Source organism: Phalangium opilio, unplaced genomic scaffold, assembly GCF_054372755.1.
Source record: "Phalangium opilio isolate 3A_F unplaced genomic scaffold, DU_Popi_V2 ptg000217l_1, whole genome shotgun sequence".
In the NCBI taxonomy this organism is placed as follows: domain Eukaryota; kingdom Metazoa; phylum Arthropoda; class Arachnida; order Opiliones; family Phalangiidae; genus Phalangium; species Phalangium opilio.
In genome coordinates, this window is record NW_028324218.1 from 9016058 (window position 1) to 9036627 (window position 20570).

General features: G+C 35.8%; 3 protein-coding genes across 5 annotated transcripts; 2 read left to right on the forward strand and 1 right to left on the reverse strand.

Annotated features, from left to right (window-relative positions):
* Positions 1–5655: 5655 nt before the first annotated feature.
* PNKP (Polynucleotide kinase 3'-phosphatase) lies at positions 5656–14324 on the reverse strand. 3 transcript variants are annotated; one of them, XM_089857580.1, is made up of 15 exons: positions 14008–14324; positions 13639–13926; positions 12181–12425; positions 11665–11744; positions 9917–9995; positions 9629–9836; positions 8865–8932; positions 8701–8793; positions 7964–8068; positions 7843–7870; positions 6363–6424; positions 6173–6282; positions 5998–6106; positions 5854–5921; positions 5656–5798 (listed from the first exon to the last, which is right to left on the reverse strand). In XM_089857580.1, the coding sequence occupies exons 1-15, from the start codon at positions 14147–14149 to the stop codon at positions 5675–5677; spliced, it is 1809 nt and encodes a 602-aa protein (XP_089713706.1). In that variant the 5' UTR covers positions 14150–14324; the 3' UTR covers positions 5656–5674. The 3 variants fall into 3 exon arrangements, with proteins under 3 accessions (XP_089713706.1, XP_089713705.1, XP_089713707.1); XM_089857579.1 differs by having other exon boundaries at positions 13639–13938; positions 14008–14315; XM_089857581.1 differs by having other exon boundaries at positions 5998–6085; positions 13639–13938; positions 14008–14310.
* Positions 14325–17274: 2950 nt separating this feature from the next.
* Positions 17275–18775, forward strand: LOC149616139 (uncharacterized). The gene is made up of 6 exons (XM_089856155.1): positions 17275–17390; positions 17614–17690; positions 17779–17851; positions 17939–18103; positions 18168–18336; positions 18459–18775. Exons 2-6 carry the CDS (start codon positions 17626–17628, stop codon positions 18773–18775), a joined length of 789 nt encoding a protein of 262 aa, XP_089712281.1. The 5' UTR covers positions 17275–17390; positions 17614–17625.
* A 289-nt stretch (positions 18776–19064) lies between these two features.
* LOC149616140 (uncharacterized) lies at positions 19065–19944 on the forward strand. Its single transcript, XM_089857011.1, has 2 exons — positions 19065–19421; positions 19486–19944. The coding sequence occupies exons 1-2, from the start codon at positions 19171–19173 to the stop codon at positions 19694–19696; spliced, it is 462 nt and encodes a 153-aa protein (XP_089713137.1). The 5' UTR covers positions 19065–19170; the 3' UTR covers positions 19697–19944.
* The last annotated feature ends 626 nt before the right edge of the window (positions 19945–20570 follow it).

Here is a 20570-nt window from a genome sequence, read left to right on the forward strand (position 1 = left end):
TATTAGCTTGGTTTCCTCTGAAGTGGTAGTAACGGTTAAGAGTAAGCCGAAAGTTATATACAAATTTAAATTATTTATATTAGGTCCTTAAATAGAATCAGGGATCAAGACCGCAATTAGGTCGTTGTGATTATAAGTCTAAATCTTGCAATCTTCCATTCTGTGGTGCATGTTCTCTTAGTGTTCGGATCTAGAGATAATTTGACTTCGATTTCCAATATCTACAATGTCCATGTTGCGAAAAAAGTTCCACGATGTTATACGCCTTTACTATGAATAATCAAACAGCCTGTTGCGTGTACGCTTTCTATAACGCTCTCTGAAATTCCATTTTCTAGGCATGAATGGTACATTCATATATATCGAACGCATATGTAGTGTGTTTTCTTTAATGGTTTTCACGAAAAACATATTGAAATATACGACTTGCATGTTTCATTGGCGTTCTCCTTACTAACTTACTTTAGCATAAGTTCATAAGATATGCTCCAAAAGTATGACACTACCTTTACTTCGTAATGCTAAAGACTTACTGAGAGCCAGTTCGAGAACGACAAGCTAGAATTGACTACACTCGGTTTTGCAGTCCATCTCATTATTTATTTTGTTTGTACTAAGCCTTTGGCAAGCCTCACCAGGCGTCGCTTTACGAGAATCTATGATGTTTGACCTACTTCACTTCATGACAAGCTCTCAGTAACCAGTGACAAACTTAAGGAACCTATCTTATGAACTTATGCTTTCAGTTACATCGATTTTCCTTTGCCATTTACAGTTTTGCTAAATTTCACACAAAATGGATATTACCTTCCGGTACAATTGCATGTAGAATTAAATTCACTTTGATTTTTTTGTATTTTGGGCACCATTGACAGTACGAACATGAAGTAGGAGACCGCGCCACCAAAAATACTACACACAAAATTCTTATCGATGGCAACGCAACCCAGAAACGTAAACTGTAAACTACCATTCTCTACCCTTCGCTTCAGATAATTGTCCAATCTGTCTTGCCGCGCTGAATATTGAAAGTCCAGTGGTATAGCTCGTTGGGAACAGAAAATGACCAAATCTGATTTTGCTTCCCTCATCAATGACAGATTAATCATAAGAACAGCGGCAAAAATTAAGGGCACTATAGCATTCAATATAATACAAGCTATGTTAAATTCGGATGAGGAGTATTTCTTCATATCTTTGAAAATAATCGTAAACATGAGGCAAAAGTTACCAACCCACTCGCAAATCCATAGGCAAACCATTAAGTTAATATCCGAGTCAAAATCCTGAACAATTGACATCAATTCCGTGTGATCATTAAGAAATTCTTCCATAGATATTTCAAGTTTTGTTTTTAAACGTAATACCGCTTTCTGCAAAGCATTGGCCACAAAAGCAATATAAATTTGATAAAGGTACTTAATTATGAGTAGACACGAAAAACAGATGTTTGAGATTAATACAAAGGCGCGGTAGTTAAAGTTGACTAGATTGAGTGGTATACCTAATTGTGATGCACTGTAATAAAGTACTTGTTTAGTACTAAATTTCGCTCTTATTATTATCTGATTGGTTGCCGCAGTAAGAAATAGAACAAGATTGAATATAATGAAACAGTTCAACACTTTTGAAAATGTAAAATTAGTAGAAATCCTTTCTGGGAATTTCAAACTTTTCATCAATATGTTTTTACCGAAAATGTTCATAGTTACGGGAACTGTAGCTACTAGGATTTGCATAACATATAAAATCTGATAAGCGAACCCGGTGTTTTCTTTAACTATTAAATACTGATATGTGCTCGTGTAAAACGTATAAGTTAGATAAAGATTGACAAAAATGAAAGGAACAAAAGCGCGAAGTTTGTTTTTATAACCGCCCGTTTTGAAGACCTTTGTTAAACCTAAAATATTCAAACATTTTATCACAAAAGCAAATAACATATTTTTCCGTGGATTCCGCGAGATTTCCTGCAAAAATTTGTTTTATAAATGTTCACTCCAAAATCATACGTCAAAGCGCAGAAAAAATTCGCACAGTGTGTTGTAGTAGAAACATTTTATCACCTTTCCACGTATTTTCAAGGATATTTCGATTTTTTGGCCACCACATGTGCGATTTCTCATGCAATTATTCTGACAAATACAGAAAAATTATTCATAAATATGGGGTACAAATAATTACTTCGCCTAGCCTGCCAAAACATAAGCAGATATCACAAGTGTATAAGATATGTTCCATAAGTAAGACTCTACCTACATTTCGTACTGAGAGCTACTTCGAGAAGCAATTGACTACCCTCGGTTTTGCAGTCCATCTGCCTATTTAGTCTGTACTAAACCTTTGACAGCGCCTCACCACTTTGAAGTTTCAGCTGCTTCACTTCACGACAAGCTCTCAGTAACCAGTGACAAATTTATGGAACATATGTAATGAACTTATGAGATACAATACAGGTTCCGAATTAACTGAAGTCGTACTTAATCTAATACTGCACGAAGTTCAATTAAGTTTTGGTCATTTCAAACAGGGCGATCGAAATATCGACGTGAAATCTCTGTCTCAAGTACATTTCCAATCCAAAATTTGAAAGCTAAATTTTGTAGCTACTGTATATTAGTTACGATTCAGTTGAATTACAGGTACATGTAGAGTTCAAGTCACATATTTGATGGTTTTCCATTTTGGGTACGATTGACAGCACGAACATAAAGTACGACACCGCTCCACCAAAAACACTAAACACAAAACTATTGTCGATGGTAACGCAACCGAGGAAACTAAACTCTAAACTTCCAGTTGCCACTTTCTGCTTCACATAATTTCGCATTCTTTCATGTTGCAATAGGTAATTGCGTCTCGGCAATTGAACTTGATTAGCCGCTGTAATTAAACCCTGTTTCGCGTTACACATTAGAGAAAGTGTCACCATTAGAATGGCCGTCGAAAAGAGTGGAAATACTGTTTCTAAGATTGAGTACAATTGGTACAAGATGGACAAGTTTTGTATTTCTTTGAAAAGAATTGTAAAGTTCAAGCAAAAATTTCCTACCCATTCACTAAGCCAGACAAAAACCATAAAACTTATTTGAGAGTTTAGTTCTTTCACCTTAGACATGATATGAGTATGTTGGATCAAAAATTCGTCATATTTTTCCATCATATTACGACTTAATTGACTAACCCTCAATCTCAAACCGTTTGCCGTAAACGCAACTACAATTTGCATGAAACTTTTAATTAATAACAGAAATAAAAAGAGAAGTTCATCAAAAAGGGTTAACGCGTAGTTTGTTAACTTATATTCTTTGTTAATGCCCAGGAATGAATAACGTGTAATTATTTCTTGGTAATCTATTTGCAAAAACACAATTACGGTGGTAACAATACATACGCCAATTAACGATATCACGATAATGACGGAAAACGTTAGTTCATTTGTATGTCCATATAATCCGTGAATTTGTAATGACTCGCGACACTTTCTAACTATGTTATGTCCAAAAAGGTTCAAAGTCAATGGTAAAGATGCGACAATTATGTTTATAGGGTACAAAAGTTGGTATATCAAACTGAGGTTTGATGATACAATTTCTGCTTGTGAAAATAAGCTATAAAACACGAAGCCGGTATACGCGTTAAAAATAATACACTTCAGGATTAGACTCAACTTGGTTTTCAAATTTGCAGTTTTGAAATCACTCGCTACGCCACAAATATGCAAGAATTTTAGAACTACAATGAAGACCCGATTTTCTTTAACGTAAACAGATGTTGTTGATGGTACAGCCTTCATTTTCAACGGCAAATGCTTAACCGCGTGTTGCTAGGCCAGTTTTATGGGGTTCTTATATTTAAAGCCCGCCAATTATTACGAACTCAACTTCAACCACTATTTTACATTACATTTAGAACTGCATTTTTCTATGGTGACATTGGTGAGTGTTGTTGACCAGGCTTTAGGCTTTACATTGTCCTAAGATTTTTCCGAATTAACTTCTGGCACTCTTCAGTAAAGGTTATATGAGTTTTAAATACTTCACAAGATAAAGGTTTTAAATCCTTTTATGCGCAAAAACTGCTCATAAAAGAAAGTTTTAACTGTTTCAGCAGCTTAACTGCTTGTTGCTACGCTAACTTTTATCGGATTCTTAATTCCAAAATCTAGTTTTCTCGATGTTTAATCTGCACTGACTTTATTTTCCAAAATCAACAAGTGTGTTGGGAGCAAGTTACATGTTTTACGCATTACCTAATGTAAACAATAGCCCTTCGCGTGTTACCAGTGAAACTGTTTTCAACTATTTCACTTACTTCCGTTGATTGTGCCACGTGCTCTTTTTTTTCAATAAATATTCCTACTCAACGTGTTTACATGAAAAACTATGAGATACCAACTATGATATATACATATACATATATGCCTTGGCCTATACCTTTACGACCAAGGTTTACAATTAACTTTTTTTTTGCTCCGTTTATTATGTCGAGCTAGGACCAAAGAGAAGGTCTTACAGCTCCGAAACTTTGTGAAGATACATATGTACACTATACATTACATGCTATAGGCAATATAATACAAAAGTAATAGAAATTAAACAATATGAAATATAATACAGACAACAAGAATTTTAAATTACACGGGAAATAGGGGCGAAGTTTAAATTTATATATTTAGGAATAATTTTAAATGACTCTTAAATTGATTCACTGAAGAAATGGAAACTAGGTATTCAGGCAGAGCATTCCATAAGGGAATGGTCCTGCGGAAAAAGGAGTTACGTAAGATATTGGTACGGGAAGAAGGAAGAAAAAGTTTACGGCTGTGGCCTCTAGTACCCTTACTATGAGAAGCAAATGAAAAATATGTCTGGGAGGAAAGGGATAGGATTTTAAATAGGGTCACCATTTGTGCACTAGCATGACTTTGACTTGTATTAAATAGAACTACGCAGTTGTATTATAAGTTGAGTGCGGCTCACACAGTTATAATTCTCTTTAATTACATTTAATTACGCTTACCTTCGTTAAATTTGAGATCGAGCATTCATTAACTTTTAACTTTTTGAAAAACTTAAGCAAGAATCCGAACTAACTTCGTGGCTCGTGCTACCAAATTTCAAAATCACAAAACTCCCATTGAGGGATTATTTTCCATAGCTGGAACGATGAAGGTGAAAAGTAATTTCAGACCCAACTAAAAATAAATAACGAGCTGGCTATTTAGTCTTTTCCTCTTTGGGTCCAGTGAGCGATTGTTTTCATAGCAGGAATGGCGAAGGCGAAAAGTAATTTCAGACCCAACTAATAATAAATAACGAAGTGGCTATATGGCCCAATGTTTAGGCCCTGCAGTGAGCGATTGTTCTTATAGCAGGAACGGCGAAAACTATGCCCAAAACATATTACAGACCCAACTAATAATAATATCTACTTTGCAAATATAATTATTTCCGGGCAACCATATCATCGCCCACTATATGTTAAATGTTTTTTGGTAATTTTCTGTCCTGTCAACTACTGTGAAAGATTTTATGAGTGGGTGCCTTCATAATTTCAAAAAATTTGTTGTTATTTATATTCAGGCACTTACGCGAAGATAAAATGTTTTCAGACCCTCCTATACCAAAAAAATTTTAAAATAAAGAAAACGGGGAAATTTTCAAATACAATTTTATTTTTCTAATAGATACATTCTGTATAATTTTTCATCCTCTTCATTTTCAAAAGCGGGAACAAAATTTATTTTCACAACTTCAGTAAATCCCTCCGATAATTCTGGCTGTTGTAGTTTATTTCTGACAAAAGTAGCGTTATAAACTCATTTCAATACCTACAATAAAAAGCCCTTACTTGAAAGAATTTAATACTATGTCATTAACGTTGACATGAGATGGGTCCTTTTTAATCAATTGCCTAAACTGATATTCAACAAAAGTGATGAACAGACATTAATTTAAACATTATCATAACCCGATCCGATGTAAATGTGTTTACCTTATTATTATGTTTAGCTTGATCTAATAAACAATCGAAGAAAAAACATCGGCAATTTAATTTATTTTTGTTAGTAATTTCAGTGTATCTTTGAGGTAATAAAAAAAGGCTGCTAAATTTAATTTCACACGAAAACATAATTTCACAAATAATTTTTTGCATTACGCTTTATTACCTTTTTCTACTTTCTTTATCGGGATTAGTATTATCGATTACTATACTTTTAGACTTAGAAATTGCGTCTTCGCATATAGCAACGCATTTTTGCCATGAACCTAATGTATCCTTTTTTAACGAACGACATAATTAACAAGCGACTTTTTTAGTATTCTAATTAAAATACTGGTAATTATAAATCTAATTACCCGATTAATGTATAAGTAGCCTTTAGGAACTAAATATTTCTTAGCGAAGAATGACTTTCCAGCTTTGTATTTGTTGAAAAATAAAGATGGAGATAATGAAATGGAAAATGATGAAACGTAAATAAAATGACTTGGCTAATTTTTCTCGAGCGAGTGGACAAAGGACTTGGACAAGGGCAAAAATCATTTTGCAATACTCCGTGTGGTTTCCAATATGTTAAGGTTGTACAGCACCCAACAATGAGCTTGGCTAAAGCTATACAGTGTGTAATCGATACACTACAAAGTTACGAAGATTTCCACATACACTTGAGAAATGAATGCCCAATTCAATACGCGCGGGATACATTGACCACGACACTATAAAGGTGCAATTTCTAGTTTATCTTACATTTTTCGCTTTCCGTAACTCACAGAAAATCAACACAATCATAAATAAACCCTTGCAGTAACTAATTTCACAATTTCGTTTGCCAAAAAACTAAATCCATCAACTTAGTGGTCTATTGAAGGTGTTCCAGATATCTATGTAATTTTGAAAGAAACCTCACCGCAAATAATCGCCTCCCAGTGAGGGAAGACTTTAAATACATGTATATGCACACGAAAACTTGTTCCCGTATAAGACTGGTGCAAGTCAGGGACGATATATACTCATACGGCACTATCAAAAATGCGAAATTCTTCATTGAAAAATGATCCTATAGTTCTACAAACACTAATTAGATACGTTTCACAACTCCTTTTAGAACCAGAGCTTTATACTGAACTTCAAAACCGTCTTTGTACCACGATTTTTGAACTATCAAAGCTGTCACTTTTACCAGTTACCTTTACGATTGCAATATCCATGGAATCGCTTGCATCTCACTAACTAACTAACTAACTAACGAGATATCAGCCCATTACTCCGTTGGTAATTACATAACCACGGTTCACGGGTAGTTGAGCGGTTTTCAAAAGAGCGTTTTGGAATAAAGCGGTTCCCAAAACAGCGGTTTGCAAAACCGCGTACAAGCAAAACCGCGGTTGCTGTTTCCGCGTTTCTCAATACAGAGCTATTTCCCAAAACAGCGGTTGCTGTTTCCGCCAAAACTGTGATTGATAGGGAGGGAAATCTCAATTATATTAAGTATGTAGGACAAAGAACAATATTATGCAAAAAGGAGTACGTTAATGTTATATCGGAAGTAAATATAAAATATACTTTTTTGGAAAAGGCATATTATTTTGGAAAGTTATTGAAGATAAACAGCAATATTTTGGAAAAGGCGTACTTTCGTACGCTCAAGATATAAACGCTGTAATCAAAATGCGCTAAAACGAGAAATGGCTATAATGGCAAACGCGTTTATGAAAAAGCCGTTTTGGACAATATTGTTTTGATAACACGCCCAATCGATAACATACCCATAACCACACGGAGTAAAAACTAATGCTTTTTTACGTTTGGTAAAGAACCAAAATAGAAAATATTTACCTGCAGGATATCCAACCATGACAATAACCTTAATAAAAAATAAAAGATGGCTCAGATGAGCCGTGAAATGTTAATTAATTATTTCCAGTAACAGCAAAAGACCTGCCGTCTTTAAACTAACTTCGGGTGGTTTACATAGATTTTCTTCGTATATTTGTTCTTCAGGTCTGCCACCCAAAGGTCGCGGTAAAAATTTATACCCTAAAGGACCCGCTTCCAAATTTTTCTGTCATAGATAATTCTCATTACAATATTTCAAGGTGTGTGTATTAACAAAGGTGGATGAGAGGGAAAGTATGACAATGGCCATAGAGCCTGTGTTAAGAAACGCAATGCGGACATCAAAGTTTCCCCAACCAATAACTATTTAGTTTACTAGTGACTGATGGACTTTCAAACTCGGGACTGAAAGTAGTTCAGACAATTATGCTCCTTGGTTTAACCATAGCCCACTTGATCACGCGCATCACGACGCAAGCTGCTCGCGCTATAGCTTAATAAATTACCGAGATTTGTTTTAAATTAACGTATCTAGTTTTATGTGCTCTTCTATTGCTTCGATAACCTTACTTAAATCCATATTATACCTTCAAATACCTTTCAAAACATTACCAGCTACTCTGTCCTGTCTACAAACACAAATCGAGGAAGTTCTAGCAGACGACGGTAACCGCGTAACCAACCGCGAATTAACACAAGACCTATTTTTTGGGAGTGAACAGGCCCAGTATAGCTACGCCAATAAAACGGTCAACTACGTATGGCGAAACACTGATGACTCGCGACTCTCGACTTTTGGCCATTTTCATACTTTTCCTCTCATCCACTTGTGCTATTAACATAAGATTTGACTCTTACAGGGTCAAAGTCGGGCAAATTAAAGGGCGCAACAGCTTTTTTAAGGAAGAATTCTTCGGGAGTTGCAAATTTTAAACCTAAATTTATAGCAAACTAGAAAGTACCATTCTTATAAGATTCTACTATTATATTTGGTTGTGACTGTTATATAAAAACTGTCTTACAAGTCGATCACTTAGTGAAAAATCTTTCTTTCGACCAACCTCCCATTTTTCGGGCCTTCCAGCAGCGTCTTACAGGAAATGAAAAGAAAATAGGATTTTTTATTTTTTTTTTTTTGGGAATTATAGGATTTTATAGGAGAAAAAATGTGTTTTTATTGGATTTTATAGGAGAAAAAATGTGTTTTTATAGGAAAATATAGGAGAAAAAATGTGTTTTTATAGGAAAATATAGGAGAAAAAATGTGTTTTTATAGGAAAATATAGGAGAAAAAATGTGTTTTTATGGCAAAATATAGGAGAAAAAATGTGTTTTTATTGGAAAATATAGGAGAAAAAATGTGTTTTTATTGGAAAATATAGGAGAAAAAATGTGTTTTTATAGGAAAATATAGGACTAAAAATGCATGATTTATATATAATACTATTTTGGCTTAAACTATGTAGAAAAATCTCAAAAAATAACAAATTGGATTACTTAGAAAATTCAGAGGAACTTAATTAAAAATATATAAAAAATCCTGAGCAAACTGCAATTTCGGTCAAATCTAGTCAAATGTGATCTCAATAAAAGTGGTAACTAAATTTTCATAAATTTGATGATAAACTATACAAAAACTTCGGCTATGTCAAAAATATATAATATATTATAGGACCTTCCATGAAATTATAGAATAACATAGAACTGGCTCAAAAATATAGGATTTTTGGGCTCCATGTTATGTTAATTTATGTTTGTGGTCAGTTGCCTTCTCAATTCGACCTACCTCCAACGTAAATAGTTTTCTCGACATCCACAGCTATTCCATCATTGCTATCCTTAATAAGAAACCTCCACATTCCAGGTCCGGGTTTCCTGTAAATATCTTGACCAATGGCGACAAAAGCTTGTAAAGGTACACCCAATTCTCTTTGAATGTCATCCAACTTTTTCTTGAAGTCAGACGGAGACATCTTTCCCCTAGACATACCAGCCTGTCACAAATCAGTTGTAATTAACAATTACAAATTACACCGAAGAATGGTATGCTGAATTACGCGCTGGCATACCACACCTGATTTGTGAAAATGACTATTTTGTAATTATTACTGAATAATTCTCTAAGCCTTTTTTGTACTTCAGGATAAAGTAATCTAAATAAAAGTACGAATTAAGTTATTCTTAATACCATACAATTACTGGCAAAAGTGGATGAGAGGAAAAGTATGAAAATGGCCAAAAGTCAGTCGCGAGTCATCAGTTTCGCCGTAGTTGACCGTTTTATTGGCGTAGCTACACACTGGGCCTGTTCACTCCCTTAAAATAGGTCTTGTGTTAATTCGCGGTTGGTTACGCGGTTACCGTCGTCTGCTATTGTGTATGCTAGAACTAACTCGATTTGTGCTTGTATTCAGGACAGAGTAGCTGGTAATGTTTTAAAAAGTATTTGAAGGAATAATATGGATTTAAGTAAGGTTATCGAAGTAATAGAAGAGCGCATAAATCTAGATACGTTTAAAACAAATCTCGGTAATTTATTTAGCTATAGCGCGAGCAGCTTGCGTCGTGACGCGCGTGATCGAGTGGGCTATGGTTAAACCAAGGAGCATTTATTAAATGTCTGAACTACTTTCAATCGCTAGTTTGCAAGTCCATCAGTCACTAGTAGACTAAATAGTTATTGGCGAAACTTTGATGTTCGCGTTTTTTAACACAGGCTCTATGGCGAGGGGGCCGTCATTACTCATGAGAGCGTACGAGATTTGAAATCTTTCTCGATTTTGATGATTTCAAAGATTTAAGAATGATTTGACTGATTTGCTGATTTGGAGCCGATTTGAATGATTTGGGAGTGATTTTCACGATTTTACGATGATTTCGATTCGATTTATGTGATTTGAAGGATTTGGAAATGATTTGAACGATTTGTATGATTTGAATGACTGGTGACTTAACGAGGATTTGAATGATTTGGTGCGATTTGCTTGATTTGGTAGTGATTTGAATGATTTGGTTCGATTTGCATGATTTGGTAGTGATTTGAATGATTTGGTGCGACTTGAATGATTTGTCGAGGATTTGAATGATTTGATGCGATTTGAATGATTTGCTAGTGATTCGAGTGATTTGGTGTTAATTTCATAGTGATTTAAACATTTGATTGATTTGATGATTTCTTGATTTGATTGCTTTGTATAATGATTTGAATGATTTACGAATGATTTCACTGATTTGAATGATTTACTAGCGAGGATTTCACTGATTTGTGCAGCGCTTTGAAGGATTTGATTGATTTCATAGCGATTTTAGTGATTTTCTAGATTCGGGAAGTGATTTATGTGATTTGAATGATTTAAAAAACCAGGTGTACGAGATTTGAAGGAGCGACGGCCCCCTCGATGCTAGAACTAACTCGATTTGTGTTTGTAGTCAGGACAGAGTAGCTGGTAATGTTTTAAAAGGTATTTGAAGGAATAATATGGGTTTAAGCAAGGTTATCGAAGCAATAGAAAAGCATGCGCATAAAACTAGATACGTTTAAAACAAATCTCGGTAATTTATTAAGCTATAGCGCGAGCAGCTTGCGTCGTGATGCGCGTGATCGAGTGGGCTATGGTTAAACCAAGGAGCATTTATTAAATGTCTGAACTACTTTCAATCGCGAGTTTGCAAGTCCATTAGTCACTAGTAGACTAAATAGTTATTGGCGAAACTTTGATGTCCGCGTTGCGTTTTTTAACACAGGCTCTATGGATAGCCATTGTCATACTTTCCCTCTCATCCACATTTGCAATTACTTGTCTCAACTTCAACAGAACTTACTTCCAATCTGAGAGACTAGTAGCAAATACTTTCCCAGACCTTGTTGTTATTATAGTTCCATCCAAATCAAAAGCCGCAATCTGAATTCGCAAAAGTTAAACTATTCCAATTACCATAAACATGGATTAACTAACGCTAGGGATTGTTCGTTCCCCCTAAAAGATAAAGTATACATGTTCCAAACGCCCCTAGCCGCAGCTACTATCCCTAACAGGAAGTTATAAGGAAATTGGACCAAATAATCACGTGTCCTATGACGTCAAAATTAAAATCCCGCCTAAAAATGGGCGCCGCCATCTTTAAAATCCGCAAAAACTATTTATTTTGGCGGCGAGAGATGGCGCTATATCTACATCCGTTTTGGTCCAATAAATTGGGGGAATGAAGAGGGGAATCAGGGAATAATTCGGAACATGTAGTTGGCGATAGAAATACATGGGAAACACTGCTAGTGAACAATCCCTAGCGTTAGTTAATCCATGCCATAAACAATTAAGGTATGAAGTCTATGCATACCAAAGGCCTACTCTCAACCCCTGCACTAGTGTAGACGTAAAGTTTATCTTTCGCTTGAACCCAAGTAGTTTTAACAGAGATACTGGCAACCTCTGGTGATTTCTTTTTTAAAAATATATCGGCGATTTTCGTTTCATGGACCTTTGCTTCCGTTTCGAACGTTTCTGGTACATTTTTTAAAGTATTCTGCATTTCTAAGAGTTGTTTCTTAGCATTGGATACATCCACGTCATCCTCACTTGAATCTTATCATTTTACAAAAAATGGTTTATTTCTTTGTATAATTTAATTGTGAGAAGATTAAGGAACTCAGGGTTCATACAACTTTTGAAAAACAGATTTCCCTGAGATTTCCGGGTTTTTCCCCATATACTTCCCTGAGTTTACAAGGTTTTCGCGTATAAGGAGTATCCTATGGAGCAAATGTTAACGAAGGAGGGGAGGGGGGCAAATAGGACTACAACATACTTGAAAGGCATCCCCGTATCTCTAGCAGAACCAGAGTTACGAGCCTCCAAAGTATAGTGTAGTGCTATTCCTATGGAGGGGGGTTGTTTGTTTACATTTTTCTTAATTACTCGGTCCCTGTTTGACGAAACCCCAAGTTTTTAGTATGGTTGGATGGGGGGCAAATAGGACTATAACATACTAAAAGGACATCCCCGTATCTCTAGCAGAACCAGAGTTACGAGCCTCCAAAGTATAGTGTAGTGCTATTCCTATGGAGGGGGGTTGTTTGTTTACGTTTTGCTTAATTACTCGGCCCCTGTTTGACGAAACACCAAGTTTTTAGTATGGTTGGATGGGGGGCAAATTGGACTATAACATACTAAAAGGACATCCCCGTATCTCTAGCAGAACCAGAGTTACGAGCCTCCAAAGTATAGTGTAGTGCTATTCCTATGGAGGGGGGTTGTTTGTTTACGTTTTGCTTAATTACTCGGCCCCTGTTTGACGAAACACCAAGTTTTTAGTATGGTTGGATGGGGGGCAAATTGGACTATAACATACTAAAAGGACATCCCCGTATCTCTAGCAGAACCAGAGTTACGAGCCTCCAAAGTATAGTGTAGTGCTATTCCTATGGAGGGGGGTTGTTTGTTTACGTTTTGCTTAATTACTCGGCCCCTGTTTGACGAAACCCCAAGTTTTTAGTATGGTTGGATGGGGGGCAAATAGGACTATAACATACTAAAAGGACATCCCCGTATCTTTAGTAGAACGAGAGTTACGAGCCCCCAAAGTATAGTGTTATGTTAATCCTATGGAGGGGGATGTTTATGAACATTTTGCTTCGGCCCCTGTTTGACGCAAATTTCCCTGATTTCCCTGAATTTTACTAAAAATTCTAAATTTCCCTGAGTTTTCCCTGAGGTTTTTGTCAACTATTTATTTCCCTGATTTTTCCATGTTTTCCCGGTTTTCCAGGTTTGTATGAACCCTGGAACTTGAACTTACCTTCAGATCTTTTCCTTTTCTTACTAGCATTTTTTTTACTATCATTTTCATAATTTTGCCCTTTTTTAGTTTCAACATCGTCAACGGAAGGAAGTTCTTCCCCATCATCATGACTATGTGTTTTCTTGATGAAGCTTACTTGAAATTTAATATTTGTTCTAGTGACCAGACAAAGGGTATCTCCGTGCTTCAAGGTTGTTTCGTCGTTTCTCCTAAATTTTGCTCCATTTATGAGCGAATCATTGGCTCCAGTATGACGTACGTTAATACTTTTATCGTTATAACTAGCTGTAAGTTCAACTGAAAAACTTGTTAAGTTTACTGTAGATCACGTCACTTAATTACTAAAAATTAAACTGATTTAATTACCTTGTTGTTTTGAGCATCGTTTGTCTTTAATGCGAGTTTTACGACTTCGTCCCACAACCACTTTAACTCCATCAGGGAGTTCGATACTTTCATAGAAACCATTGGCACTTTCAAAAACACATTTTTCAATTCCAAAAGACATGAAAATTACGTAAAAATCCCGGAAAATAAAAAGAAAATATAACTAGAGCTTCTATTATTAAATAAATAAATAAAAAACACGAGGAACAAACAACAAAAAGCGTACGAAATCACAAACAACTCCGATTATTATAGCGACACACAAAGACAGAAACTGTAGCAGACGTCTACAGACCGGTCTTAGATTTAAGCGTTGCATACTTCCAACCAGGGTTGTAAATAAGGTGAATTTTGTAAGTGGTCCTCGGGACCAGCGACCCTTCATGTTTTTTTTTTTTTTGCTCCTGAGGGGGGATACGAGCAGGGCCGGAAATAAGAAAAATTTCTTATAGGACATGTGTCCAGTGCCCCCCTGTTTGACTGGAAATTTTATAGGACATTGTCCACTGGAGTGTGCAAAAATAGTGTCGCATCATCATAGTCAAGCTATCAAAACATGGGAAAATTTATTGGTCAAACTGTCCAGTGACCCCCTTAGTTTTTGAAAAAATTATGGGACATTTTAAAATTTTATTGGACAATGTCCAGTGTCCTGTGCTTATTTCCGGCCCTGGATACGAGCTAGGGCTGAATGAAGCCTTACAGTTGGAATTATTAAACTCGCATTAATTATTATTTTACCGGTCCCACTATAAATTAAATTTCTAAAATGGTGAGAATAAAAAGCAAGTAAAGACACAAAAGTAAAGAAGCTGAAAATTCTAATTGATTTTGAATTTTTTACTGTAGGAAAAAGTAGCATATAACAATCTATAACAGTTAACTTTTATTTCTTATCACAATTTTTCAACTAGTTGCCACTATATATCAATCAACATGTCTAATGATATTTGAAGTTCTTAATCCTTTTCTGAACTATCCTTATTTCTTATTGCATTTTTTTTACTATCCTTATTCCTTATTGCATTTTACATAAATTCGGTGGCAATATCTTCTCTCGCTATCAGTAAGCCAGGTCAAAATCCTGTAATGTGAGTGACCATACACTACTGCCTAATGCGACCACTGACAACTAGTACTGGCTATGGTCTAGACTGTCGACTACAAGAGACTCATTCTAGAGTATAGACGCTAGACAAGATCAATAGACTACAAAACTTTTGTAGGGAAGTTGTAGGACTTGTAGCCAAGGTCTTTGAAGGAGTACTAACTACCTATGAGTAGAATTGGTAGAAAATGTGTTGAGCTAGAAAAATTCTAATAAGGAACCCCGAATTAATAAACTGGTCCCACCGTCTATTTTTTCCAAAAACCATAATTAATAAAGTGGTCCCTGGGACCACTGACCCTAAGTTTTGGAATAAATAAACTGGCCCGAGCAATTAATAAACTGGTTTTGGACTTGTAAACCTGTCTTATTTCCTACCCTGCTTCCAACCAGTCTGGGTAATAAGGATATTTTTTAAACTAGTCCTTGGGACCAGTGACCCCCCTAGTCCCCGAAATACTTAACTGGTCTCCGGACTGGTCCCAGCCTTTGTTCTCCTATAGATTTGCAATTAATAAACTGGTCCTGAGGGCCAGTAACCCCCCACTTCTTGAATTAAAAAACTAGTCCAAGCAATTAATAAACTGGTTTTGGACCAGAGGAAGTGTGCTATTTCCCAGACTGCTTCCAACTTCCAATATATGTGGGACAGTTCTTCGTTGTTAGCGAGCGAGCGGCACTTTTTAAAACCATAGACATTAGAAATGCTTTGAAGCCCCTCCAAACAATTGTTATCCTATGTTAAAGCGCGTATCGTGGATTTTCGGCTTTTTCACTAGAAAAACCAAAGGAGTCCGCTTTTAACACGGCCGTCTATGGGAGAAGCCAAATAGAGCTTTTGCGATTTTACGGACCTTGGGGAGAAGCCCCATTTTTTGGCCATAATTCTGAAAATATTGGTTCAAATATCTTGAAATTTTAATGAGATGTGTAAAATAAAGTTTTTTATTTTTGTGCAAAGCTTCAAACGTTTATGTTTCATGGTTGATTTGTAAAAAAATTAAAACGGAAATTATCCATAATCAAACGTTGGAAATGTGGTATATTGAAGGGTTTTAAAATATCCTGCAAAAGTTTTGAAGTTTTAACACGAATAATTAATTTCCTAAAAATTCCCTGGGTTACTAAATAGGTTGTGATTATGCACCAAAAAAGTTTTAATGAATTTTTAGTAAAATAACTATTCGTCCGAGAAAGAGGCTTTCTAAATTTACAAAATATTCCACAAAATTAGGCATATTTATTCCTTATAAACTAAAACCCTACTACGTGAGATATCGACCACAAGTTGCACTCCGAAAACGTTTACCATCGATTTAGATTTATTTTCTCCTGCAAATTGCTCCGTTCTTTTGCGCGAAATGCCACGCACTCGCTATTTTCGTTGCGTGGATTGAAAATGATTTCATGCTCCAAAAAATAAATTTAATTAAACTTACGCTACCAAAGGCAAATAGAAATAGAGAACTTGAGGTAGTAAACTCAGGCGACAATTATGTGATTCACTTTTCCTCTGAGCCAATGAAAAACATTCATTACTCGGGGTAAACTCGTGTATGAATACAAGCGTAAGCAGGCAAACTAAATAATCTTATCGGTTTTTCACTGCGAAACCTATGATGACCAAGAAGCAAAATATTATACTAACGTCCAGAGTGCTTGAAGCTCAAAAGCGGTAATATTTTCGTTGAAGAGAGGAAAAATGTAACGTCATAGAGCGCTGATTAGTTGACCAAAGAAGCTGAGAAAAAATAAATCAAAGAATTATAATACTGGGCACTACGGAAACTTTTAATATACTCCAGTGGCTATACTTTCTATTATTCTTGTTTACCGTAGCCCTATTAAATTACCTCGCTGAAAAATCGACCGACTATAATGCTCTTTCCGTAGGGTTTTAATTCGTCCTATAGGCACGCAAAAATACTGTCGTTTCCCAGTAATTTTCCGAGATTCTATTGCCAACACTTCACAGCCACAACCATAACGGACGTGAAGGAATTTCTATGAAAACTTATTTTCTGATTATCATAATGCCTTATACCCAAAATTAATTTTCGTCACATGCAGCTGAGTTTTCATTGAAACTTGAAAAATGGCAGAAAACGAATTTGAATTTCTTGGCAATGATCGCTATTTTAAATACAGGTACAATTGGAATTTATAAATATAAAATGTTACTCTTTGATTTGAATAATGCGCCAATTATTATAGGTACGCCAATGAGACTCCCATAAACTATACGACAATTACGGTGAGTTTACCAATATTATTGTTAAAGCAAGATTGTATATTATACCACAAGGGGATAATATAAGGACACTCTGTATCCTGTTAATACTTTAGTTATGTAACACAACTATTTATCGCGTACGTGATTTGGTTTAGTAACCTTGCTCCAAATGTTAAGGGGTGTTGGGCAGATTCATGTTACATTTACCCCGCTTTATTTCTGATTACACTTAATTTCTTGACAGGAAACGTGGGGGATGCCGAACCAAGTGTCCCGGTACCAAACCACGGCAGATTATTTAAAAAGATCCTTCAACATAAAGTATTTGTTGTTGTACTTTGAGCTATGCTTTGAGTTAGACTAAATTGTGTTGATGCAATATGTTAAAGGCCAATCGATTTACTTCTAGGGCAATATTCGAAAGCAATAAAGTTGGCTATTTTGACATTATTAAAATCTTTAACGAACCTCAATTAGCAAACGTAAGTATTTTTTATTTTTTTTTTTGCTATAGAAGTATCGAAAAATACTACAAATAACATTGCGACATAAATTTATTCTGTGTTTAGGAAATTCATAGTATCATGCTTCCAATGCCGACATCATATTTCAATGGCAGACAGGAATATTTCAGTCCATCTTTGCCATTTGCAACGGCCAAAACGATTATCGTCTCCGCCGCGCCGAAGAGAGTCACATCAACCACGTCGTCATACCTTAATATGGACGCAAAGGTAATTTTCGCTTAATGACAGGTAACTAACTACTAAATGGTAGATTCGTTCTTGGTTCAATTAGGTGGTGACTTTAACGGCGTTAACCGTCGTCCTTCTGTCGCTTTTGCTTGTCCTTCATTCGATAGTAATGAACAAATACAAATCGTTGTCCAACAAAAAAATTATCAAAAAACTAGCCCGAGAAACCCTCGAAAATGTCTGGAATAATGCGTCACTCTTGTGTTCTGAACGTAAGAAGTTGTTTCTATATAGTTAGCAATGGGTTTGATGGTAGAGCAAGAGAATGAACTTGTGGGTCTCTGATATATTTTACATTTCAAAAAATGAAACAATTGGATGATATTTTCTATAGCACTTTCCAACGTTCTGCCCCACATTACTTGTCGACTGCTGGCTTCGTCGTGGCTTATCGGAGTGACTTTCATTCTGTTTTTCTTAAGTTGTTTCTTGCGAACCGAGTTCACGACAGAAAGTTACGATTGCATCGACACACTCTCGGACTTGATCAAATCGGGAATTCCACCTATAATGATCGAAGGTAGCGGAACTTTCGAATACCTTCAACTTTTGGTGAATAGTCTTTTTCATATTATAACCTTCATTGGGCTAACTACATTGTATCCGAAGAAGGATGACACCCTGTATCATCTTAATGCTTTAGTTATGTAACATGATTCTTGCCAGGCTCACCCTTTTTGTTTGTCTTCCTGCTTATCAAACTTCAGATGGGCATCGCACCGTGCAGGGTGAATTCTATAACTGTTTGGTACTAAATACCCAGAAATCAACCCACAAACCTTGATTGTCTTGACGTGGAACAAAAATCCACAAGCACGCCTTGGCAAATAATTAAGGGAACCATTTATCGCGTATGTGATTCAGTTAGTAGCCTCACTCCAAATGTTCTGTTGTTGGGAAGAATCATGTTACGATTACCCCACTTTGTGGTACGCTTCTCTCGAAGAGAAGTATTATATACTTCAGATTTTATCTAGGCTGCCAACGATCCAGTTGTTCAGAAATGGTTAGACGCACTCGATCAGAGCAGTATTTTCAAAAGTATTATGGATTTTATGATGATTGAAGGATACCTTCCGGTAATTTCCGGGGAAAATGCTCTAATCATAACGGACGTCCATCTGACTTGGCTCTTGGGAGAAGTCTTGACCTCTGATTCTGAGACTAAAGAGATCTTCGCGAACGATGGAGGACTTTACTTTCCACAATACGCAATTGGCTTCGATTACTTACACATAGTTTACAATACCTCTTGGATGAATAGCAGTCCTCAAATACACGAGCACGGTCAAACAATGTCAGTCTGAACTTAACCGTACAGTGAACGAGTTCAACGAAATTAACAAAATCATTTATTGCAGAATGGGACCAATTTTCGAAACGCAAGTTTTCAACTATCTGGACTTTGCACCCCATCGCCCCATGGAATACATCACGTGGAAGACACCGTCGAAAACCTCGGCTAACTTGGACCTTAAATGCGTCATCTCTCCTTTTGTCTTGCTTTTTTCGCTACTGTCCGTATCTTTAATCATTGTCTTTACTGAGGTTTTCTTCAGTGAAGCGGCTTAACGGTGAAATTCAGTCAAACTCTTTAGAGTGTTTTAATGTACCATAAATCAATTAGTTAAAGTCTCGTGTTGACGAAAATCAATGGCTGACAACATTATTGGATTCTGTGTTTCATCACAACGTTGAATACGTCACGTGGAAGAGACCGTTGAAAAGTTCGGTTTGTTATGCTGATGTCAGTGTTTTGTCGTACTACAATTTAAAGCAATCAATTCTTTTGTGTTGTATTTGCAAAGCTCAATGCCAACTCAGACCATATAACCATGAACAGGCAACAACCTTATATTCAACTGACACAGCAAACGTAAGATAGCTTCATGATGACTTTCGTATAATTTTTGTAATCAAAAACAAGGAGAGAACGATTTCAGATTTCGTATTTGCAAAGAAACTAATATATATAATAAAATGGTAATTGCTAAATGATAACCATTAAAAAATGCATTTTGGTTGTAATAGCCTAGGCAATTATTTTCGAATTTTAAAATTCAGAAAAACAAGGCTTTTAAAATATCCATTACGATAATAATGTATTTAGGAAAAGTTTTGCTTATTATTTGGTAAAGTTAAATAATAAAATTTAACGGGTTTTGTCCCAACAACTTTTAACTCAGCCTAAAATATAAATGTCTCATATGCAAGATGACATTTTTCTGCTTAATAGGATTTTATAAGACAAATTATGCAAGCTGTTTGTTCTTTATGTGCAATCACTGTTTGCTACAGAATTTGACCAAACCGTAGTAGTATTGATAACAGTATCACCAGAGCACGGTTTTAGGAGTGCTTTAGTTTTATGAGATCTTCTCAAGGTTAGAACCCCTAGTCATTTAGACTGCTAAGAACGTTATAATCTAGATTCATAGTACTTGGC

Excerpts from the sequence above, each read along its gene's own strand:
- PNKP (XM_089857579.1), bottom strand. The coding sequence starts at position 14,149 with ATGTCTTTTGGAATTGAAAAATGTGTTTTTGAAAGTGCCAATGGTTTC. Across the intron at positions 12,426-13,638 it reads GAAAAGGAAAAGATCTGAAG|ATTCAAGTGAGGATGACGTG; the intron begins GTAAGTTCAAGT and ends TAAAATGATAAG. Across the intron at positions 8,794-8,864 it reads TTTCACTAAGTGATCGACTT|TTTGCTATAAATTTAGGTTT; the intron begins GTAAGACAGTTT and ends GGTACTTTCTAG.
- LOC149616139 (XM_089856155.1), top strand. The coding sequence starts at position 17,626 with ATGCCGAACCAAGTGTCCCGGTACCAAACCACGGCAGATTATTTAAAA. Across the intron at positions 17,691-17,778 it reads AAAAGATCCTTCAACATAAA|GGCAATATTCGAAAGCAATA; the intron begins GTATTTGTTGTT and ends ATTTACTTCTAG. Across the intron at positions 17,852-17,938 it reads ACGAACCTCAATTAGCAAAC|GAAATTCATAGTATCATGCT; the intron begins GTAAGTATTTTT and ends TTCTGTGTTTAG.
- LOC149616140 (XM_089857011.1), top strand. The coding sequence starts at position 19,171 with ATGGATTTTATGATGATTGAAGGATACCTTCCGGTAATTTCCGGGGAA. Across the intron at positions 19,422-19,485 it reads CACGAGCACGGTCAAACAAT|AATGGGACCAATTTTCGAAA; the intron begins GTCAGTCTGAAC and ends CATTTATTGCAG.